This window comes from Diprion similis, chromosome 4 (assembly GCF_021155765.1).
Source record: "Diprion similis isolate iyDipSimi1 chromosome 4, iyDipSimi1.1, whole genome shotgun sequence".
In the NCBI taxonomy this organism is placed as follows: Eukaryota; Metazoa; Arthropoda; class Insecta; order Hymenoptera; family Diprionidae; genus Diprion; species Diprion similis.
In genome coordinates this window covers 16,834,431-16,860,168 of record NC_060108.1, presented here as the reverse complement: position 1 = coordinate 16,860,168, position 25,738 = coordinate 16,834,431, and the positions used below count along the sequence as shown (strand labels likewise).

General features: G+C 39.9%; 1 protein-coding gene across 3 annotated transcripts in view; it reads left to right on the top strand.

Moving 5' to 3' along the window:
• Positions 1-25,738, top strand: part of LOC124405186 (leucine-rich repeat-containing protein 4B-like) — a 227,192-nt gene that overhangs the window by 184,039 nt on the left and 17,415 nt on the right. The window contains exon 1 of one of the 3 annotated variants that reach the window (XM_046879874.1): positions 11,642-11,934. The exons of the other annotated variants lie outside the window; for them this stretch is intronic. Coding sequence (XP_046735830.1) covers positions 11,842-11,934 — 93 coding nt within the window. The 5' untranslated portion in view covers positions 11,642-11,841. Of the gene's footprint in view, positions 1-11,641; positions 11,935-25,738 lie in introns of those variants that run through there. 3 annotated transcript variants of the gene reach the window in all.

Sequence of the window (25,738 nt, the reverse complement as noted above, 5' to 3'; positions counted from 1 at the left end):
CATACACTAAACTTTTGCTACTCAACACTCGTCGAATTGACCAAAAAAATGATCAATCAGCGGCTGAAAATTCCCGATGATACGTTAACACAAATCATTTGCCGGTTGATCGGAGCCGCGGGAAGATGAAACTGAAATATGACCAGTCGAAAATTTTGGGTGCTGGTTTGATTGAGGGCAGAGGTTTCAGCCCTCAAGTGGAAACTAATCGAGAGTTATTTTTCAGATTGGTATTTTAAGGCCCGAGACTGATATTACTTATCTACATGCTCGTGTATAGACGGGAATGTCGGATGCGATCATTAGAGCCTCCGATGTTTATGAATACAAATGACGTGGTCCAACGATGCAGCCAGGCATGCCAACAAAGGCAATCATTAATTCTAGTTGCATCCGAGCGGCCGTTCTCCTTTCTGCCAGGGGTCTCTTGATTGATTCATTCTCACCCCCTGGACCCGTGTAATGTCATTCAACGTTAATTCGAATCGGTCTTCGAACCTTTGCTGTCGAGTTTCGTTTCTAGCCACGCTGCCGGGGATCCGAAAGAGCAAGAGAAAACTGAAAATCAAACTGGAAAGCGTCGATGAGCGTTCTACAAAAAAAAGAAAAAAAGAAAAAAAAAAAAAATCCACTCAATATACAAGTCGTTGAGAAAGATACTGGATTTTTTTTCAGATCATTATAATATTGCCAGATAAACGTGGTATCCGAATGGGAAGAAAAATCTCTTTGCAATTGTAAAAAATTGTGTGTATTACAGCAGAATAATACGTTGTAGTGATTTTGGAAAGTTTCAATTCCGAAACGAGTTCACCGATTTTCATTTTTCCAACGCGTAATTGCCGCGGGTAGAGCAAGAATTCGAGGAAAAAGTTTTAGGTCGATCTTTTACACTGCAAAAATAAAATACCGTGAAATATAAATATAAAAAAAAAAAACCGTCCAATAAACAAAGAAACCATAAAGCGTTCGGAGGGGATAACAGCTCTAGCGGAACAAGGAAAAACATGAGGGAATGACTGTTTTCTCCCGCATCCGAATGCAGGTCTTTACAAGCGAAGCAGTTTAGTCGCTCGCGTTGCAAAAGTCGTAAACTTTTTGTACAATTTTATGGGTCGTCTGTCCCGTCTATAGACAACCAGTTGGTCTGTGTGCGCAATATTTTTCTGAACAATCATGTATACTGCATTTTACCACATACGTCCGCATGTATCACAGCACAGTTTACCATCCCAATTCCACGGAGTCGCTGATTCTCGTGCCTCGATTCTCCGGATCAAAAATAGAAGCGAGACAATGTTGACACTATACTGAGAAACATTTAATCTGTTATAGTTACTACAACATTCTAGTAAAATCTAGATCGTTACAGTAACGGTTCGAGCGTAGTTGGAATTACTAGAAAAATTGGGTACAAGTTACTATTTAGCGCAATTATAATTGTCTGCAGTTTCAATATCGATTTACAATTGTATTAATATAATACAATTGTAATAATATAATACGTGTGATCATAATTAAAAAATTATCAACACTCACTAAATTTTCCAGTGACAGCAGAAAACTCACTTTCGTTTTTAACCTGGAACCTGTATTCTTGACTTAGGGTAAGAAATGAAAATAATTAAGCACTGCACTTTGGTTTTGTTTTTGTTTATTTATCATTCCAATATGATTCTCGAATCTCGGCATTTCATAACACAGTCCGTATTGGTTACCTCGGTCAGGATTCTGTAGCGTTGGGCAATCCGTTGCTTCCAGAGGACATGCCGGTAATCCATAGCTCGCGGCTTTTATGCTATATCAAGGGAGGAAGGGAGCCTCCCGGGGCCGCCGGCATTTCGAGAGATCCTTAATTAATCCCTCTTGTCTCTTGACGAGAATCTTATTAGAATTAGGTTAGTCGTAAACACTCCGACGTAATCTTGCCGCGCGTCCTCGGTTGCCGGTTCCTCTCTCACTCTCTCTCACTCTCTCTCTCTTTCTCGGCCTCGCTTATTCTCCACAGATTTGAGCGTCCTCCAGTAACGCCAGAGCCCTTCTCGCGGTATTGTTAAAAATTGTTTATCCACCGCGAAGAATCATTCACTTCCAACCATTATGATGTAGCACAGCCGCGTTTTGGCCAGGTGATTTATAGCGATTTTGGAAGAGAAAAATCGGGCTCCTCGCGTTGTCGTTAGGGGCGGGATTCTAAAAGGAAAAAGGAAGAAGAAAATGAAACGGAAAAAGGTAAATACATTCTAAAGACTTTCACGGATATGGAGTCCCTCGTGCCCGACCAACGTACGCCTTCGAAAACTGTCACGGATGTGTACCGTAAGACGAAGAATAAAGAGGGAACGGCGAAAGAAGAAAGAAAATGAACGATGGAGATAGAAGTTTTGGAAAAACTAGAAACTAGTGAAGCGTGCAGAAACGCGTTGATTCCACCTATAATACGCATGCCCTCCAGAGTAGTTTGGAACGATTTAACGCCGCAGACGCATCTGCCGCATTCTGGCGTGTCCTTTAATGGGAGGCGTGTCTCTTTGCGGAAAACTCGGGGCTTCAGGCACGTCAGCTTCACGAACCCATCGAGGGTCGAAGATGCAGCGCAAATTTCACCCTGTGCTGTTATGGCGATTGAAAAAGGTTCGTCATTATCCAATAACTCTACATTATCGACCAATTTTTTTTTGCACTCTTATTTTTGAATTATGCAAGGGGACAAAGTTCGACTAGAGTTTGCAGGTTGTAAGCGAGCAGTGATATCTTGCCCTTTTTTTTTCTTTCTTTCTTGCTTTTTTGGTGCAGTATATTTACTTGCTTATACATATATATGTATATGTATATATCCCTTGTACTTCGAGACGGCAAAAGGGACGCGGCGTTTTGAATGCCCGCAAATTGTTCAGCCATTGTTAACTTTCCTGAGAACTATTCTCCCGCCTGCAGCAGCCTTCTCCTTCCATCTTCCACCCTCCGATCTCGAAAAGGAAACGGCACGCGGGGCTCTTTATTCACTTTTTTTCTTCCTGCGTATAGCTGTACACAGGATTTCAATCTCGATTAGATTCCACGCTTACTTCATGCGTGCGTCGAATGGGATTTTAATGAAGTACCACTACAAAAAATTAACGCTTGTTTGATCGGAGGAACGAAGTTCGAAAAGACGAAGTTGAGAAAAATTAGTCGTGTAACCAGGTGAATGCTGTACATTAGAAATGAGAAAATTTGAAGACAGAAGAAATATTGCGGAAAAATAAGTCGGACTTTGAACCAGGCTTAAAAATTGTGAGAGAAAAGAAAAACAGGAACGAGTCGCATCCCAGAACGCAGGTATGAGTCTGCGGTATATCTGATTGTGAAGTTCTTGTTGGTACATATTGAGAAATTAAGGCGCTCGCTAGTGTCGAGGCGAACTGGATAGGACGGGACAAGCAGGTACGCTCGGTATTTGATAACGATCCAACAGGAAGATGTATCAAAAACCGGAATCTCGGTTGTTCCCAAGAAAGGAAACGCCGCCTGCATTCAAATTAGAAGGATAACAGCCATACATATACATACAGTTGTGTACACCGTAATTTTCGAGATCAGATGAAGCCTGCCTTGAATATCCTGCCGCAGGAGCAGAAAACCAGGATCCGTAATAAGATGAAAAATAATTGGTATTAGGATAAACATTCTTTAAAAAAAGAAATATCGAAAACCGCGGAATATAAATATCAGAGAAAATTTCTTACTTGTTTAACGAAACATATTTAGAAAAACATAAAAAAAAAAAAAAACTTGTCCAAATAATTTTCCAATCAAATTTAAACTCGGGTTTCGTTAAAATTGTGGTAACGAACTTTTACACAAGTATATCACAAAAATATTCTTATCTCGAGTGCAAAAAAATTTAATCGTAAGTAACTATATATCTTGGTCGCGACGACGCAACGTTTACCTTATTTTCTTATTTACTTGGTAATTTAGTGACGCTAACAGAATTTTCGCTGTCAAAACCAAACATTTTTATGAGTGTACGGCACGGCTAAGTGAAGCTGCAACACACATGCATCTGCAGAGCAATTCAACGAAGGGATCTATGAGGCGGAGATCCGAAGCGGGACACGGGCGTCCCGTATCTAGGATCAAAGGATAAAAAGGCAACATAAATAGCGTATAATCGTACCACCCGTGAACGCGGAGTGAAGAAGGGGTTGGGGAGAAGGAGCATAACCAGTCGAGCTCAGTGGGGCAGCGGCAACGAGTGGCTAAAACGGTCCGTGATAAAGTGCTTCTGTCACAGCTAGACAAATCTGAATAACGTCATTCCCGTCGTTGCGTTGCGACGCTGCACGCCGTTGTGTTAATGCATGGCGCCCCCGAATACCGATCAACCGATTTCTTCTTTATTCCAATCGTATATATCAAGCTTGGCGATTAAATATCTCTGCGAAGAAACAAAGAACAAAAGAAACTGCATAATTTTCTTTCGGACAAAAATCTGGTCTGCCGGTGGTAAAATTTTCACCAAATTTTAAGTTGACATCCATTTTTTTATTATTTTGTTTTTATTCTATTTCTATCGCTTTGGTGGTTTTTTGCGAAGCCGTATCGTTTCTTTTTCCAACTACGAGAGTACCGAGGTTCCGTGCAGGAAGGCAAGAAACTCGTAGTTATCGCGATTCTGTTAAAACACACGCGGTGATACGCACACATATATTTACATTATAGGTATACATTCCTGTATTGTAGAGTGAGTGATATAAAAATTTAATGCACGTAACGCCAAGACGGTTATCACAGAATAACAAACACGATTCATCGAGCTCCGCTTGGTCACGATTACTAAACCGTTTATATTCTTTAGTCGAGAAGAACGGGGGTTAAGGGAAAGAATGCGTACAGTAAACTCATGAATACCAAATCATTTGTATTAATTCATCGTATAATCGATACGATGAACGCATATTTGTAGGTCTAGTGAACAATCGCGACTTCGAAGAACCCGTAAATTTGGGGCTTCGATTCCTCCGTTTTTCGTGTAAAAATTGCCTTGAAGGATTACAGGCAGGAATTCTCAAACGTAACTAGTTGGATGAGAAAAAAGAAAACAAAAAAAAAAATTGATCCGTTTTTTGTCGACACACATCGACGAATATATATTCGAGCCACGGATACATCGTGCTTAATTCTGTTAGCTGCGGGGCGAAATTTCCGGCGGTGCAGCGCAGGTATAAAATGCGAGTCCAGGTGCAGCCAGGTTCTCTCACCTCACGCCCTGCAGGGGGACTCTGACCTGCGTCCATCCGAGTGCAGAGCGTGTACATAAGCCGAGCCCTGCAGGCTCTTTGTCAGGCCTCTTCGCATTCAGATCTTGCCCAAAATAACCAAAATTGTGGAGAATTGTTGGACGTTGAGAATCGGTAAGAAATCCTTAGCCTGCAGCCGACAATCTTCCCTGCAGCAGGACGACCAACGACCGTCAATATCTACACGCGCATTGTGCCACCAGGTCCTTCGATATGTGCGGACATTGTGTTTAAAAAGTCTTCGGGCGCTGCCTGCGCGTACCTGCAATGTGTGCCTATATCCGTCGCCTGCACGACCCCTGACGACATGGTGGGTTGACTTTTCGCTTTTTCTTTTGCTTTACAAACGACTTTGATATCGCCTCTGTTCGATCCTCGTGTTGGTTTCCTGCACGTATAAACGCGCACACGAAAGGACAAGAAAACCCCAGACACCAGGCAGGCAGGCAAGCAGGCAGGCAGGCACCAGGTGTCGTCGGAGTTTCGATGGCGAAACGGTTTGACCGATGCTTCTGAACTGGGGAAAGCGTTATTCGTATTGAATAAGAATCGAATTCGTATCAGCTGGGCACACTTATCCTGCCTGTATACAAACGCAACTTTCTTCCCCATAGATCACGCGGAAGGGGGAAATGAAAAAAGCTGGAGAATCATCGATTCGGAATATATTCGTCTTGAATCGTTAAACTCTCGCCAAAATCGATGATCAACTTTTCATTCATCGTCGATAGAGTGCTACGACGGAGAAACAATAACAGAGATATCGGAACGAAGGAAAATAATTTTCTTACCCTCCTTCCAACATCCGAAATCAGACCTGCTTGTCCTTTATAGAATCCATCTTGAAATCTTAGAAAAATATTTGCCCCACGGACTACTGGAAAAGCTAAACGGACACAGTAGCTTTCAGACCGGTGTTACGCTCGGCAACCAAAGGAAAAGTTAAACTTTTACAACGACCTTTTGTGACGGACGTACCTGTGTAACGCGAATCGGAGACATCGAGTCAAAAGTTATCTTAAGCCTCCGAGTAATGCGTCGAAAAGCTAATATGTGCCTAGGTTTTTCAATTCTTAAGCAAAACAGGCAACGCCCTTCAACAGTCCTATGAAAATAATTCCAAAGGGGCCGTAAATCACACGATTTTCGCGCGGTTGTATACCTGAGAATTGTGCAGGTAGTCGGCAGAAATTTTCAATTTTACTTGTTTTTACTGTTTTTAATTTATATAGGAGGTAGAAGTTTAATTTAAGAATATTTTTCACCCAATTTTCATACGCTGGTATTTTTCCTTATAATTTTTTATATAATTCCATAAAATTTTTCTAAACGTTGCGGCAGGTTTTGTACCAGAAAATTTTTAAACTACGCGTAACCGTTGCAGCAACCCTCTATTTTCTCCGTGCACCTGCCTCACGCGGTCCTTTTTCTTTCCTCTTTTTTCTCTTCTTCATCCAGCCTTCAGCCCTACCTGACTCCTTTTTGGCAATTAAGAAACTCTAATTTAGTCGGCGTTTATCTGAGTTAGATCTTTGGTCCAGAAACTAGGCTGCAGGGTTTTTCCTCATTCACCGTTCCTCCCTTTTAGACACTGGCTAAAGCGTTGATTCTCTGCCGAGATATGAGAGTCGGCGAAAGTTTTTCTTTACTGAAAATAGGAGAAATTCTACCCCGAGATCTGGGATAAGAGAGGGGAGACTAAAAACGAGTGAAAATATCAAGTCTCAGTGGATATATTTTTCGAAAAAAATCCATACAAATTTAAGGCGATTGAAAGTGAAAGAAAATCAAATGGTAGACCTTCAGTAATTGCATCGATTAAAGTGCTTCAAATCGAAAATACTTTTTCTCCGTTTGGCAACTCACTGGTTTTTCAAAACCTTTTTCTCAGCTTCATTGTCCTATTATACAAAAAAAATTCCATACCCCCGTAGCTACGCGAGGCCTGAAATCGGTTCTGTTTGACCACCTGCAAAGGTTTTCACCTTGAGGTCGAAAAATATATGACTTTACAACTCCAACCGCGATTGGTTTTCGGGCACGAATTTGAACGTACTTTGAAATTCATTAGAAGAACCAAAGGCGTGACGGTACCATCGCCTCGCGCTTTGTCCTCTCAACTCGCTCGTCGTAAAGCTACCTTCGTACCTGCTGCAGGTACACGTACCTGCAATTATGCTTTACGTAAAGCGCCGCAGGTACGAACACACAGATTTTCGCACCCGGCCAGGTAGAACATTATATATGTATTATATATACTTCTTACGTTGAGGGAAAATTGGTTGAAAAAATGTTATTATTCTTTGAATTGCTGAGTCGGGGGTTGTTTCGTTTTATTTTCACGAATCGTCCGGAAATGTACCAGCGCGAAAAAAAAATTTCTCCGTCTTTTTTTCTGCGGTGAACCTCCGACGTTTTATTGCGGCGGTTTCGGTCTGTTCTCGCCTCTGCATTATTGCAGGCTGCATCTAGAAATCCTATTTCAATGAACGAACTATCAACGCGAGGATATATTATAGACGGTATCCTTATTTCCTGGCTTCCGTCGAATTGTGTCCCATTTCACGGTTTCGGATCGAGTGACGAATGAGGAATCAAACAGGCGGGCAGAAAACGCCTCCAAAAAAATTTATGATCGATGGGGTACCCACCCATATATATATATATATATATATGTATATTGTATATACGGTGCCAAAAAGTAGGACGAAAGAAGCTTTTAACCTACAGCAGAGAAAAAAAATCCCATTCATATCGCTTCCTTTCCACTCCTGAACGAATCTCGTATTTCTGGAAATGATATTTTTGAAATTTCACTCATAGATTCTGAAAACACCAACAAAAACACCCAGCGATTTTCAAATTAATGAATTTTGAAAATTCTTATTTGCAATTTATCGTTGTCGTTAAACCGAATTCTTGAACAAGATATAGTTCAGCAATCAGATTGTGAAACCGCTGGGAAAACAGCGCGAAGATTATGCTTACGTATACACATAATTAAAACCGGGTATCACCGCAGACATTTCATCGTGTGAAAGCCGAGACAGAAAGAGGAAAAGGGAGATGAACATAAAGCCGGACGGCTAATCTATCCGCGGTCAGCTCGTAAAGTGATCCGCAAATTTCATTATGAACGCGGCGTAACAATGACGATCAGTTACATATATGTATAGATGTAGGTGGATAGGTATTAGGTACCCATACCTTACGGGGAGGTGTGTTAAACAGCGATGTGTGGGCGTGTAATGACGTCACGAACGTTAACTAACCAGAATCAGCTCTCTTAAACTCCCTTCTTCTTCTTCTTCTTCTTCTTCTTCTTCTGCTTATTCTTCTTCTTCTCTCATCTGGCGTTATCGCCGCTGGCCAATGTAGCTACCTAAACGATAGTGTCTCGGAGCCGCGCCGTAAAGAGGAAGCTTGATAACCGAAACCCTTTGATCCATCTATCTGAAGCCATAGCTCATTGCCTCTTAATTTTCTCAGGACTCTGTCCTCGAGTATGGAGTAAAAATATGAACGGATAAATTGAGCTAAATACCTCCAGATAAACAGAGCCATCAGCTACCACGTGTATCGCGAGATTAACCCTTTCAGTCGCGGAAGCTACTGTAGTGGTGCGCTTGTTTTTGTCATTTTTTTTATTTTTTTATACTCCATGCAAAATACTGAATTTTTTTCTACCATTCCGTGCCAAAAAAAAAAAAAAAAAAAAAAAACAACTCCTCTGGACCTCGCGAGGTCGGATTCACAATTAGTTTAACCCTCTTGATTAATGTTGTGTCTTTACAAGATCGTCGAATAATTTTCAAAGTCGAAACAATCAAGTTTGGTCAAAGATTCGGCTGGAACTGATACGAATCTCAACATTTCTTTGTATAATTAGAAATTCAGAGATATTGTAATATGTAGTTTATATTGTACCGATTTGGTATTTTATATTGTAATGATAATTGGTATAAGTAATTCGGATTGAACTGGAAAGCGATAAGCAGTCCGTGCGATGCACCTGTAGTCGAGTAATTTTTCAACGAATCCTTATCTTCGGGTCAAAGGTTTACCCTCGAAAGGATTCGAGAGGAATTCGTTATACGCAAGGGCCTCGGAGAGCCCCGTTCAAGTGAGTCTTAGCATACTAAGGCAAAGTTGTATTAAAATTCAAGGTACGACGGTGGTTTACGTGCATGCGAATGCTTCGGAGCTGCAGTATCCTTGCTGCTCGTTCGTTCTGTCACGTGTTTACCTGCAGCGGCACTCTCGGGGTATTAGAGATGTGAATAAATCTGTCCAAGTACAGTAATAATAGGTGTACCTGCAGCCACGTGGATTAGGATAGTTAGACGTGCATGGAGAAAGGGGGTCCCCGCTTTTATCGTGGGAAAGAGAAAAATTCTACCGCGGCGCATGCATGCATGCATGCTTGCATGCCCTGCATGCTCTGCATGAAACGGGCAGCGATCCATACACGATATTAAATAGAAGGTATCGCCAGATCTCATCTCGTCTCGTTATATTAAAGCACGATCTTTGAGAGCTTTGTTGCAGGCTGTATTTTTCTTATTTCAAAGAAACACGTCCGCGATAAGTGTATTCATAGATTTGGACGGACGGTGGACTGTTTTATGGTTTCTTTGTATCTTTTTACCTCTCGGTCATACGGACACACTCTGTATGTACAATGGAAATTAATGTCCGTCAAGCAAAGCCTGGTAAAGTACAATTTCGAACGTTTTTCACCCACAAGATCCTCGTTCTCTGTAGGGTTTTTTTTTTATTTTATTTTATTTTATTTTATTTTCGTTCTCTTTTGACCTGTGTAGTGCTGCATTTATTAAAGAATATATGAACCCCCGGTAATACGAATCGAAGATGAAAAGAGACCGGATTGACGCAGGTGCATATATATATACGTTCGGTTTTATACGCGTTGATTCACGCGTGTAATCGTTATTTACCGCGATTGCATTGCGATGGTATTGAAAATTCAGCTCAAGCACTTACAGGAAAGGAGAATAAAAAACAATTAAACAAATTCGAGTACGGAGAAGATAGGAAAGCATTAATTAAATTCGAGTCCAGTTTTCATAGATATTTTTCTCTTACTTTCATAAAGAGGATGGATAAAAAGAATAAGAAGAAATTCTCTAATAGCAAAATACATTCTCATCGCGTTCAATCACTCTGCACCTCATAATAATTGACGTTTATAATACATCGACGAAACCCTTATTAATATTAAAAAAAATATCCAATGAACATTCTCAAAACGATGAGAAAATTCGTCTACCATATAAGAGTACATGTTCAATGATATCTTGGCCCACATGTAAAAATTGAACCGACTTATAAAACTTGAAAAACAAGTCTAGCTACCCATGTTTCAATTTCCATTTTTTTCCAACGGTCAATTAATCCTGCGACAGAACTTCCTTGAAATAAACCGGAAACAGATTCTCGCGTCTTTGACAATTCCACATCGCGGCCGTTTTACTTTCGAATATTTCTTCCTTCCCACCTCCACCCCCGACAGTACAACCCCACAGCAGACGGCGTAAGTGCGTCTTGCTTGCGAGGGGGTGCCAAAGAGCGTCGCAGCGGGGTGGAAGGAGGGGGGGGGGGGCGGTACTTTTGACGGCTGCAAGTCGGAGGGGTGGACGTTTAAGTGCGGAGGCGATCCGCCGGCGGCGCCACCGAATCGCGTCGCGAGTAGTGGGGGAGGAGAAACGGGCGTCGCGACGTCGAGCTACAGTCAGTCGACACCGAGACGCGATTAAGAGAGGAGATCGCGCGTCCGGGATAGAATTTTTGAGACGAATCACGTAGTCTAAAGTGTGACAGTAGAAGGCGTGTTGTTTTTCCGAAGCCGGAAAGTACACAGATATCGAAAGGCGGAGAAATCGGTCGTGGAATTAAACAAGGAGACGACGATAAGTCGGATAAAGAAGAAGAAGAAGAAGAAGAAAGGAGTGATAACCAAGCGATATGTGGCACTGTTACCAAAGTCCCCTGTCCACCAGTAGTCTCGACGTTGTTGAATAGCACGGCGGTGATTTTTAGTCATTCGTGCTATTCGTGCTCTGAGGATCGCGAGGCAAATACCAACCAAGATGCGGTGATGGTTAATGAAATCGGTTAATCGCGGTGGATTTTGGCGGCGTTATACCGTCGCGAAAAATAGAGGAAAACATCTGGATAAAATTTCGATGTGACAAGTGTGTGTACTTGTATGTATTCGTGGTTTTTTTCATAACTGTGCTGCTGTTATCGGTGGTTTCTTTTCGTTATTTTTTCTTTTCTTTTCTTCTTTTTTTTTTTTTTTTTTTTTTTATTTTGGTAATTTTTCTTTGCTTTTTTATCGTTGCCGCGGGGGGGAAAAGGTTCAGTTCTTACTGGGAGAGAATTTATACGGTTACAAAGTGAAAGACGTGGTTTAATAATAAAGAAGATCGGCGGACGGTCGAAGAATCCTTTTCTCCGTAGTTTTTTTTTTTCCTTTTTTTCTTGCATTTATTTGTCGTCTTTTCTTTCTCTTCGTTTCGTTTTCGGGGTTAACATGACTCAGACAGGTGATAGTGACGCCCCTGAGGATACCCTGGGCTTAAAACGAGGTTGCTGCGATCTGCGATCGCGACCTGGAATATCAACGGTGAGTCGAGAGTTCCGAGTTCACGATTCCTTTTCTTCTTTTACGTTTTTTCTCCTTAACTTCTTCTTCCCTATCATTATATCACGCCTGTTTCTTTTATTGCGCGATCATCGGCTGGCTCTGCTTACTAAATGTACGTCCCCTTAAGAGCAGCTGTTGAAGAACGAGAGAATGCGAGAAATAATTATTGCAATCACACCGTGCGTTTATATGTGTATAAGTGAAAAATTCACGTACGATCTATTATGCGAATAATTTGCATAAGCAGGAACTCGACTATCTATCTTCTATCCATTTGTCTCTGCAACGCAATAACGCGAAACTAATCGGATGTACGCGTGTTTTTAGTTCCAGCTAATCGTTTCAAGCCACGAGCTAGATTTTTCTCCTCTCATTTGCTCTCAAGGTCATCGATATTACATATCATTTAGCGAATGAAAAATATGGTCGATGAACATATTGTATATATATATTTATATGTTGTAAACATCAGGGTATATTAATTTAAATAATAAAAATTAACAAGACTTATGTCGCAAAGAAAGAAAGAGAGATAAGAAGAAAAAACTGATGATTGCAAAACTTTCAGACAACATATATATCTTGGCAATACCTGTGAATATGTCATATACCGAGTATGAAAAAATTCCATTGCAATAATTACCCGGAATGTTGTAGAAGAGTGTAAATAAAGTGGCGATGGCGCGATGGTCGTTTCATCACTGATTTATCATTATTTTCTTCAATTTGACCCAGTGGTCTTGAACTTTTCCATTGCGCGCCGCTCAACGATTGCTTCTTTTGCGACGCTCAGGTTTCTACCGTTCTTTTTGTACTCCGCACATGACATCATCTCTTTCTTTATTCACCGAAGCATTTCGATTCTTTATCCAAACAATATTCCCACCTCGAATTATGCAAGGTTTAATTAACGGCGGGATTCCTAGACTCTAATCTAATTATAAGATGCGTGAAGCGCTCTTCCTTACCGACACAAATATCTATTCAAGTGTATAATAATTTCATTCCGCACAGAATAGATTGCGTCAACCACTACCATTTTCGCCGACTACGGAGTACTTTCGGTTCCGATTTCAACTTGATATGTGGTCGGAACTTCCTTGCGGTTATTTTGCGAGAAGGAAAAAAAATAAATAAAATACTACCGAACCTTGTGCAAATTATAAATAATTCAATCCACATGGCGTACCTACGACTGCCTTAGACTATTCGAACTCTGTCAGAATTCAGACGAGCTTAATAGTCGAGACCGGAAGTGGAAGGCGTCAATGAATGTCCGGACGATGACGAAACGCTTTCGCCCTCTCTTATCTCGTCGTCAATCCCCGAGATCCGTCATCGCGTTGTGATTCGCGGAAGGTACGCGTCTTTCCTCCGTCAACGCGTCTCATAGTTATTCGTCAGTTAATTGCTTATGCAGAGATTCTATTCCCCTGGACGAGCAAAGTACGTAACCGGTTTACGTAACACTTTTGCGAAAGAAACAATACGTGTAATACGTATAACTTGCACCTATTAAACGTGGTGGGAGGGATATCTTGAAAGAATACTTTTGCATCTTATTTTACTTTGATCCTCCAGTCCTCACTTTTATGGGATAATATATTACGGATATACAAATTTTCCAACGGTTATAAAGCTGCGTCATCGTTGCTATTTGCTGATACGTATAATAACGTGATCATTGCTTTGGTCTGGTCCTCTTGTTTTAGAAGAAAACATAAGAACAAACTTCTTTTTATATAGATAATCTGTCTTGTTCTTACGGTGGAAATAGATAATTCATATTCGCTTTCACGTTTTATACGCTGCAAACGACGTTCTTTATGCTCACATCTTTATATCAAACAAGGTTGGAATTCGGAACGTTATCGTAACGAAAGACTGGACAAAAAAAATCGCCTTTTTCCAATTTTAGAGTACCTGAAGAATTTGAATTTTTTTTTAATATGAGCGTGCCTTGCTTTATGACACGTTTTACTGAATTTCAAACAGTCAAGAATTCGCGAAATAACGGTTTTCCTCAATTTGCATCGTTTACAATAACTTAACTAACTTCAACGTAATTATATCAATCTGTTAAAAAAAAACACACATTCATGTGGGAAATACTTAGGGTTAATATACGTACACCAATCTTACGATACTTGCAAACTTCACAGTAACTTTAAAGGTGCCAAGTTTTCGAAACTTGAGATATATTTCGCTTTATCGCGGTTTTATCATATTCGAAATAATCACAAAATTCCGAGATTATGATTTTTTCTATAAATAATGCGTCGCTATGTTAACTTCACCAACTCCAGCGTCACGACGATCTGCGGAATTCCTTGTCGTATCATCTTTTTTCCGCTGCTTACCGCTTCTTTAGACCGGAACCGACAACGAAAAAAATCGCTTAACGATACAAATCGAATTACTCTGCAAGAGTGGATCATCGGAATCTTCGTATCGTTCCAGTCATCGCAGCTTCTGCGATTATATTCACGCGACGACGAAAGTAAGGCCTAAAGAAAGGAAATTTGTTGCTATTTTAATCTGTGATCTACGATCAATGACCATTAAAGAAAAACCCGCGTCGCTTTATACCTTCGTCGACGTATCAGCGTTCCACACTTGTCGATATTCACCATTGATGCCAGCTTCTATTATATTACAGTTTGTGATACAAGTTTTTTGTATCGGTAAACTCACATTCACCCACTTGCAGCTAGCTTTGGTCCTTGATGTGAGAAGATTATGAATATTGTTCAGAGCTTAGCACAGGTATTAAGTTCTCGTATGTCTAATCCTCAACCTGCAGTATGTATTGAACAAAAAATTTTTTTTCTTTTTCAATATTTCTCGGTGGATTCCTTCTTGGTGGAATTTTAATTCAAATATCCTTTCGCATAGTTCAGGGTATTCATCATTCATCTAATAACCATAACTCAACTTGTTGGAAACTTTGAAACCCGGAGTAACACCTGAAGTTTGCCGAACAATTTGCCAGCCTGACCGGAAGACAAAAAACTTGGAGAAAATTGGTCCGATCGATCAACCGATGAAATGAGATCACGGGACTTGATGCAAGTGTCGTAAAAAGCGAAAAGTAACGCAATTGTCTGCATGCATCATAATTTTTCCGGTTCGACAACAAGTACCTACCTATATAGGTATACTTTTAGCTACCAACCGAACAACAACGGAGCGAATCAGTGATGCAATGAACCGGTATCACCGCCTATATTTCGTTCCGATTGCTACTGAAAAAAGAATGACCTTCCTCCCTTTTTACCCCCTGCCTGAACGCAGGATGAATCTCGTTCGTCATGTCTGATAAGCACTCCGACTGACTGACTGACCTACTGACTGACTAACCTCGTAGAGTTATTTCCATTTGTTTAAATACCACCCTGTTTTGCGTGAGTGCAAAACAGCTGCGCAGTCTGCTCTTGCAGTGTGTGAAGAATAATGATTAATCGTGCAAAAAAAAATACAGTGTGTCAAGATAGTCGAGCAATGGTATACAAGAAGGGGCGAAGCATTGATAGCCTTGTTATTTTTACGAGTACCTATATGTGTAATTATGAAGGCGATCGCTGTGCGTTTTTTAGTATATCTAGGTGAACCGTTTCAGTTTTGTAATTACGTATACACAGAGGGTTTGTAAAAATAATTAGAGTATTTGAATTCTGTGTAACTCAATAATTCATTGTAGAAAATACTCGATTACAAGATTTCTTTATTTGTTTGTTCTTTTTTCATATAATTTTTGTAGCTGTTGTGTATTGTGATTTTAATTAATATCTTTAACTCGAGCACTGGTTATTAGTCGTGGAAAAAATCATGGTTGATGAATTATATATCTTGAGACGAACACAAGTGCGCATCTGTTTTCGACAGCGGCCTTAAGTTGTTCGATCATATAGAAAGCCACCCATAGAACCACATAAACAACCAATTTTAGTCTGTTGGCAGGCACGCAAAAGCCGGTCCATTGAATAATTAACGTCTTAATTAATAATTGATGAATTCTACGGTGTTCGAGTGCCAAGACTCGTAAAGCTTTTGTCCAGAACAGCGCAAACGTCGCAATTAGGTCGAAAAAATCCAACAAGAAATTTCGATTGAACTTCCTCAATCTCGTAAGTAATAGTCGTTTTTAGGTTGAAAAAATTCATAAAATACATCATTTTTATTGAAAATTTCCGATTTTGCGTGTATTGTATTTTCGAATCAAATTGAAATGGTCAAATAAATCGAATCACTCGCTCACTCGCTCTTTTACTTTCTTACTCTCGCGCCCTCTCGCTTTCTTCCCATCCCAATTTTAACCGACTTTTCGCGTGTGCCTAATCTCTCTAGTCACCTAGCTGAAACGCAAGACCAAAACCGCGATCTAGCCTTTCTAAGCTCCCTCTCGCCTTCAGTCCTTCCTTCAAATCTTGGCCCGTTCGTCTGGAAAAAGGTAAACGCGAGTCACGGCACGATTGCATACTTTTACGTATATAAATGCATTTATGTAGACGTACAAAGTGGTGGTACCTACATTTTTGAAGCGGGTATACACGTGACCAATTTACAAGGCTTCTCTCTTTTTACTCACAACGTATATATACATGTATTTATGGATTTGATTCGTTGTGTATTAACGTACCATGTCGACATGCACGATTTGTACTGTAATGCCAACCGCTTATGGAATTTATATGTATATGCTACTTGATAAAAATAAGTAGTATACCCGTATGTACTACCATCATGCGTGTAGTGCAAAGATGGTGTGTGTGTAATATATACATTTATATATATGTATGTTTTTTTTTCTGCGAATATTGTGTCATGAGTTTAAGTTTAGAAACTCTGCGGGAGTTCTGTTACGTGTTTGCCATTTTTGAGAGCATATGCAGGCCATACGTAAATGTCACAGCTGCTCCAGCTCCACGAACTCGATTCTGCCTATTCGAATAAAAAAAATTTTAATGTCATTTTAGACATTGAAATGTTTTTTTTTTTTTTTTTATTGTTATTTTTTACTTTTTTACACTCCGTTTAGTACGAAAATAACGCGTCTCTTTATTCTTCCGAACCCTGTCGACGCTAGTCAAACAGAAATCGTTATCAAAACGTTTGGTATTTACAATTATATTTTACGTACAGAACACCTAAACCAATACAGTATAAGTAAAGTTTATTGAATTCGTGTGTCCTTTTCCTTGTCTGATTTTTTTTTTTTCGAAGCTGTGCGTGTATATATATTGACGCAGTGTCTGGAAGATTGTCGAGAAAGAAAGCAATCGTTTTCCATACATCGTAAATAAAGTTTAGACCGAAAGATCAGGGAACAAACTCTATATACGATATAAATTTTCTTCTTTTTTTTTTTTCCTTGCAACAAGACTTAGAATTTTTTTCTCATCCGTACATCTCATTATTTCTCCCCAAAGCTGCAATATTCGCACTATCTCTATTTCGAGAATCGGATGGTTATTATTTTCTTTTCTCAAGAAGCCGGACTATGTTTTTTAACTCACTTTCCCATGTTTTTCGGTTGCTTCTGAAATGTTATAATGGTACGGATGGGGCGCGAAACAAGATGCAGGAATATCATCGTTTTCTCTTTTTCTCAACCCCCTCCCTCCCCCCCCCTGTCCTTTTTTTTTTACCCTTACCGAAACACTTTGCATATCTTTTATATTATTTAAGACTTAGTGAATAATTAATAGATCTCCGTATACTCCGAAAGCCCGCAGCAGCGGAGTCGACGGTGATAAATCAAGTCCGCAGCATCAGCATCAGCGACAGCAAAGGCTTTCCTTGTAGGTATGTTGTTCAAGTAGAAAAGTTTGAGGCTTTAACCACACAGTCGAGCCCCCCTCACCCCTTTACAGGGGGATGCCTCGAACAATTTCATCAACGTGTCACCTCCTACACGTGTATGATTATACCTATAATACGTGTATGGGCACGTTCTCGTGTACATCTGCAGATACGCACCCACCAACACCAACACACACACACACACACACACACACACCACCTACGTACATACGTGTGTATATGTGCAGTATACGTCGAGACGTATTACGGATGAGAGACAAAGTTTTCCCTTCAGGCTTCTTAACTCACCCCCCCCCCCCCCCCCCATTTCTCACTCTCTTTCTCTCTCTCTCTTTCACCATGTCAATTGACTCAATTTGTTTTCTCTTGAGAAACTTGGCGAGTCTGACGGATAAACTTTACGCCCTTCACCTATACGTACCAAAACAAGTACGCACACTTGCATGGGCGTGCGTATATAGATATAACGTGTCGTACCTGTAACTATCAGCCAACCATAGCCTGCAACTTGTAAATTATGTGTAACTCTCGCAAATCGAAACCCGCGTTCTACTACCTTCGTAATTATAGTTAATACTTGTGATAAGGTTATGCGATGCACATTTCTAGTTTTACTTTACGCGCACCCCCCACGGTGTTTTCTTTTATTATTATATCACTCGCATGAAGTTTCAATCAATCATTTCAATCATCCTCGTCAAGGCGATATATTGTTCGTATATTTATCGCGTTTAAATGCGTTCGATCAGTCACCCGCATCGCGCGTGTCCTCGTCCTATCTCATATTATAATATCACGGTTCTGTAATATACGAGCGTATATTAGCACTATTTATAGAATATACAGCTACGATAAGATGTATAAGCCCAGTTTGCACGTCGTTTATAGAAATCGTCACGATACAAAGTTTAGTTTTCTTTTATTTGTAGGAATTTCTTTTTTTTTCCAATTATAAAAAAGTTTTTAAAAAATATCTACGAATCAAAGATCCAAATTTTGCAATAATTAATCAGGACGAATCAGGAACCGTGCAGGGATTTAATGGGACATGTCACGAGTAGACTATGAAAATTAATGGTATAATATTGATTGACGAAGATGAAAATAAAATTTGAATTTTCCATAACCTCAAAAAATTGCAGGAATGAAAGGAATCGTTTTGTTATTATTACTATTATCGTTGTTGTCGTTAATAATTAGAATAATTAACTTTAATTTAGTTGACAGTAAAAAAACCGAATCATTTGTCAGTGAAGTAAGTATAATCATAATAATAATAATAATAGTAATAATAACAACAATAATTCTGTTAGTACGGTTATATCAGGTATATTATATTTGTATGTACCCATGCAGAAATTGAGGCTGCAGAGCGCCGGTAAAATGGTCACCAATAATATATCATTCTTCTTTCTCTCTCACTCTCTCTGTGACCCAGTTATTATTATATGAGTGATCGTGTGTTCTCTAACTGCCTCGCTTGCCACGCCGCGAGACTCCATAGAGCAACAGCTTGGCGCCACGCAGCATCCACACGACACACGTGCATACTTAGTAGGTACCAATCAAAACGATTGATGCTTCTTTCGAGGAGTTGGATAAAATTCAGCGGTTAACGAAAACCCGTCTCATTTATATCTGTTTAACCCTTAAATGGTAACGGGGGGGTTCACGTTTAGATCACGTTTTGAAGCGCTAAGCACGAGTGACACCCCCCCCTACCATTTAAAGATGCCGAGAAACACGTTGCCATTTAAGCGTCAATGCTGCTCGTATTAATATTTCATGTAATTCAAAAATATTTCGTGATATTTGGTTGAAGTGTTAAATTGATTAGAAAAAAAACTTGAACATGAAGAAGAGACATTGAGTATAAACTTGACCTTTATTTTATTCAATTTCTTTCATTTAATTGTATTTGTGTTTTTGTTCCTTTTCCATTCAACTTCTGTAACGAGAAAAACTTCCACCTTATTTGTTCGATTTTTATCTCGTTTTTTTTTCTCTCTTGCACCTTGTCTTTCTCTCCCTCTCTCTTTCTCTCTTCCTTTCTCTATCTTTCTTTTTCTTTTTTTTCTTTTCATTTTTGAACGAAGGAATTATTTGTTTTCACAACTTGCGGACGGAAGATTTATTTCACACTGTACGCTTTCTCAAGACCAGAAATATATTTTAAACAAACCCGCTCGTTCACCCAGGAAATATTCATCTGCTGCTGCTGCTGTTGCTATTTGTGCAGCAATCTCACACAAAGCAAATGATTCAGAGTTTCGTAACCATAATGGCATGCAACCTGTAGTATATATATATATGTATAACCTACACCTATATTAGTGCGAATTAACAACGCGGAAATGAATTTATCCACGTATGTTGAACTATATATGTATATATATTACATACGTGCCTACATACCCGTAGATCTGATTGCGTGATGCAGCTACACATAGGTCCGGTTGAAATAATCATTCTTCGCCGATTAGGAAACATGCAGGATGACTTGTACGCATTGTTACGAAGCACGCCTATACATTCATCAAACGGAGAGGATTGTTTGCGACCTTTCGCAACGAGATTCAGTTTCATATTTGAATTTATCAAAACGCTACTCTGATGAAAATGAAAAAAGATTCTAATAACGATAGTGTTGATTAACTGCGTAAGCATTGAATACTGACGATTGATCGAAACGTTGATAGCACGTGTGAAAATTATTAATCGTAATACTGAAAATAACAAGTATAACAGTACGTATAGGTATACATATACACAGGATCGTTGTGTGAGGTTTGTTCTCGTGGGTAGATAGCAAGTAACAGCAGCAACGTTGCCGTTTGCGTAACAGGAGATGTCAGGAGGTAGCTTTTGGGATTTAGGGATTCGGGGTCCGGAATTCGGAATCCGGAATCTGTGGTGTCTCCGCTGTTGGCAGAAATTTTTTCTTTTTTTTTTCTTTTTTTTCGAATTCTTTTCGTCACTTGCCAAATTCATGTTTCATTTTTTCCATTCCCTTTCTCCTTCTTCTTTTATCCCAATTCCACTTCATCCGGTGTATGAACGAGTATGTATCACATTATTACGTTCCTTCTCTTCTCCTTGTTATTCAACGATGCTCGTTTCGTGCCCCCACCTAACAGCGTTGCCCGTGGGGCTGGCTGTGGGACACACGCGGAATCCGTATACCATTCAGCACGAGATGATAATAATAAAAGGAACGAAGAGGCGAGAGGAAAAGCTTGTTGGCGGCGGGGGAATTGTGGCGGTGCCGCGGCATCTCTCGCCTCCTGCAGTGTTTAATCCTTGAACGAAGTCGCATGACCGTATATAGGTGTGTATGTGTGTATATATATATATATATACATGAGATGGCCGCCGCTGGTTTATTATATTAAATTTTAAGCACTTTGAAAAGGATTAACGACACCGTTGTTCTTTTACACCGCGTACCTAACGCTTCTATCTTCATAAGTCACGGCTAACCCTACCTCGCATATGTATACATATATATATATATACCAACGTAAATTACGTGTATAATATATATATATATATATAATATATATATATAAGTTATGCAGTGATAAATATTTAAATTTTTATGCTGCGTATATAAACTTGAGTGATAAAAAGTTTGGCCGCGTATATTTTTTTTTTCTTTTCTTTTTGGCTTTATTATAGAATAATGGCAGAGCTTTTATTTTATTGTTATAGGGGTTGAATTGATTTTCGAAGTAGCGAAATTCGTAATATAGGCTTCCTGTACTGCAATTGATAAAAATGTCAAATATAACAATGTTATATCCTTGGAACAAGGAACTGCGTGTAATATCATACAGTTTTCTGTCAAATTTTGAAACGAATTGTTGATCAACATACGCAAAATTTCAATACACACTTTTCATGTTGCCTCATAGCGTGAAGTGAAGAAATTAATGAAACTAAAATAAAAGAATGGGACTAGGAAACGGCGGCTGGAATGGTGAAAAAATCTATCTCGACATCCCCACGTCCGGTTCCAATTTTTGTAGTTTGAAAATCAGTGATGTTAAATCTTTGACAAAACTCAAAATTTTCATATAAAAGAACAAAGTGATTTGAAAAATCGCAACGATGCAATAAACAGAATATTTTATTGAGGATACACGTACAACTTGATTGGCGTTTTCTTAACTATTTCTTTTCTCCTTTTACAATTGTATCGTTCATATATTAATTAACGCTACAAGAATCGTACGAAAGAATGTGAAAGGAAGTTATAAAGACGAAATTGTGTGACAGTAAAGAAGAAAAAAAATTGTGCTCGGACCGCCGCGCACCTCTAACATATCGACTGTATGCTTATTAGCGTCTTTTTCCCACTGTGTTAACAGCACACCTGACACCGCTTTTGTAATCGACTACACACACTTTGATGAAAAGTTCCTTCAACAGCTTTGCTTCATGCTGCAAGGTCGTTGGTTAGTTAGCTGGTTTTTCTACTCCCTTCCTTTTCCTTTTTTTCCTCTTTTTTAGTTATTATTTTTTTTTTTTTCGTTTCGTTTCATTTTTATCTCTCCCTTACGCAACTTTACATATACTATACAACTCATACAGTGGTTGGGAACGTGTTCTGTTTCTTTATTATTCATTTTTAGCCTGAACATTATTCAACAATATTATTTTACTGAGATGGATGATTAAATGAGATACTGAAAAAAGTACATATATTTGACAAAACCGGTGTCCGTAATATTCTCAGAATTGCATAAAATTTGATCCTAAATATATAAGAATATATGTGTAGTTTTTGATTTGCGCGTTTCATTACTTATTCAAAAAAAAAAAAACAAGAAAAAAAATTGATCAAATAATACAGTCACAGGTAGGAAGACTAAAGTTGTTTCGAGGAATCGCGATCGCGCTTGTGCAAATACCTCGAGTACCGGTTGTACTATAAAAAATCGGTAAATTCGAAATAGTAAAATTGCTCGATTCATTACATATATTATAATAATATATATACATATATATGTATATATATTTTAGCGTAAAACGTGCGGTCGGTGGTGATCGTGTTCAGTGATGCGGTAGCAAATTACTGTCAATCGAACGCAGCAGCCAGTGAAATATCCTTTTCCGGTACGAGGATTCAAACTCGGGCAAATGAACGTCGTCACGCTTAAATGAACCCAAAACTGTCGAATAGATGTACAAAAAACCGGACAGACGACGTTCCGTCCTTCTTTCTCCCTCGCTCTGTTCGCCTATTTCGAACCTCCTCGTCACCTCTCTCAAGGCTTCGCTCTTTTTTTCCCACAGATTGTAAACCACCGTTCTCACGACTTGAATTTCACCTTTTTTCCTGTGTCCCTTAATTCTTTTGCGCACCTGAAACCGCCTGCTCGAGTTCTTCCCTTTTCTTCTTCTTCTTCCTCCTTCTTCTTCTTTTTCTACTTCGTCGCGTAGCAGGTATAATAATTATACAAGGTGGATCGCGTCGCATAGATGAAAGAAATGCCGGTTATGTGTTTCAAACTTAAACTCACGATGTTCTTTTTTATTCTTCCTATTCCCTTATCTTAACATCATTTCTTCCATTTGCTATATGCATATTGACGCGTCGTTGAGCATCAACGATTCAGTGATAAAAGGGCAATCAATTTTCACAGTCTAATTATCCTTAATTGGCATTACCGTTAAAGTCGGTTGTCTTCTTCTTCCCCTTTGTCTTCATCATTTTCATTTTCTCATCTGTTGCTTTTTCTTTATCTTCCCCGCCTCCTGTGTCTCTTTTAGTATTGAAAATACGCGATAATTTAATTATACCCGTGGATTCCCGTGGAACTTATATGTATATATCTCTATGTACGTATATATTAGATATAAATGACGGATATGTTAATTTAATTACAACGCCTCCCTCCTCGCCTAATTATTATACAGCTCATTGTGAGGCACGGAACCTCTTTACCGCTGCTTCTTCTTCGCTTCCTCCCGTCTCGATCGCCATTTTTCCCGTTCCTTTATTCTCTGTTGATTAACTCCAGATCATTAGATAACTTAAAATTCAGTATCTCAATTTCATTTCCCGCGCATGTTTGTCGCTCGATTGGGACTAGTAATAAAAATAGGGTGTTTCTAAGTTTTCGAACGTATCGATCGAGCACTGTATTTGCAGAAATTAACCGACGTGTAATCATCGATGACGACAGATGTCCTTTGGAACTACGGAGGATATTTTCCACAAATTTTCACGTAAACACGCAGATGGTCGACCGGCAAGAAGAGGGGTGAATTGTATAGTTTATCGTTAGACACGTGAAACGTTGAAGTTTGCGGATCATCGAGTTTTCACAAAGCTTTCGTCGTTTTCGTAATGTAAGTAAGTGCTTGAAATTGAACCGCGTCTACTTCACGGACGTGGCGCACTTAGGTACGAGGGCATAAGATGCTAATATTGTGCTTGGCATCATGGATGAATTTTCATGAGAAATTAAGAAAATAACACACGAAGTTAAAAGCAGCAAGTATTTGTCTTGCAATTCAATCCTATCGCGTACGGGACTATGGACAAAGCCTTTAATTTTTCAAAATGAATTCTTTGCGACGTTTACAGTGTTCTAATAATATTCTTATTGCTTTTAATCAATCAATTATGGTTGTAGAATGTAAAAGAAGAAGAAATATTCTGAGAAACGGAAATGTGGATGCAGGTGATTATCATATGGAAATCCTATTTCCTATCCCATAATTCCCTCCCTCAATTGCACACTGCAGGGTGAAGATGAGCGATAGAAAGCCCGTGATAACGCTGGAAACTGGTATAAGGGCGGGTGGCAGCAGGGTTGTTCAAAGTAGATTGAAGTGGTGAAGATGAAGCGCGTGAAAGGGGGTCGGTCCTCGCTTCGCATCAGGGTGAGCGAACGGGTGTGTTGTATAAACGCAGGGCAGGCGGACAGATGCGCGAATTGATTGGCCAGTGTCTGATCAACGAACGAGGGATGATTCGCGGACGAAACGGGGTAGTTTAGAAACCAGGCGTTATACGACAATGATCCATGCAACAGCGTAACATCGGCGAGCGCCAGTAGCAGCAACGTGCTGCGTTCAAAGGGTGCACGAGGATGCATCACGTGTTTGCGCAGTTGGAGTGTACCTACATTTATGCAAAGAGAACGAGAACCAGGATGAGTATATAAGAGAGTGAGAGGAAGGTGGTTTGTTGGCTCTGCTTGTGTTACAAACCACCACGGATGGGTGGAGGATGAGGATGATGATGATGACGCCGGTGGCCGAGGGTGAAGTGAGATCGCCGAACCACTAGCCGCATTGTTACCTCGGGGTATTATTTGCCACTAATCAGAAGGAGGGTCGAGGGCCCCGTGATTGCGGAATGGTTCGAAAGCGGCACTAAAAGTTCCTGTTCACGGTGGCAGTGCTGCCGGTGACAGTGACACTGCCCCAATGCCGGTGACCATGCGAGAGATTTTCGAGATATATACTCGCCGCTTCCCTCCTTTACGACCACCCTGACGAGGGGTCGAAACCGGGAAAAACTCGGGGTAGCTCTGCTGAAGAGAGGGAGAAACTCTGTTAGTTAGCGAATGAACCGAGTGTCTGGCTGATGGCCTCGTCGCTCTGCGGAGTAAATGCTTATTCGTGACGTACTGCTTTGGACGATTCTTGTTCTATTCTCTATACTCCAAGGCTTAATGCCACCAAGGGCACCTCGTGCAGGAACTCCGTTCGTTACCGTCGACGTGCTAGGCTGTGTGTGTTTAATGGTATACCAGCTATTCGTCGAGGGTGATCGTTATCTAGGAGGTTGGTCAATATCTCACGAATATACCTATCGCGAATGGATAAAAGAAACTATAATGTTGCTTTGGGGGTAGGGTCATTTTTTTAATTAGTCGAAACGAGTTTTAAGCCTCTGGCACACAATGCAGAGTACGCAGGGTGTTCTGGACCGATTCAATCT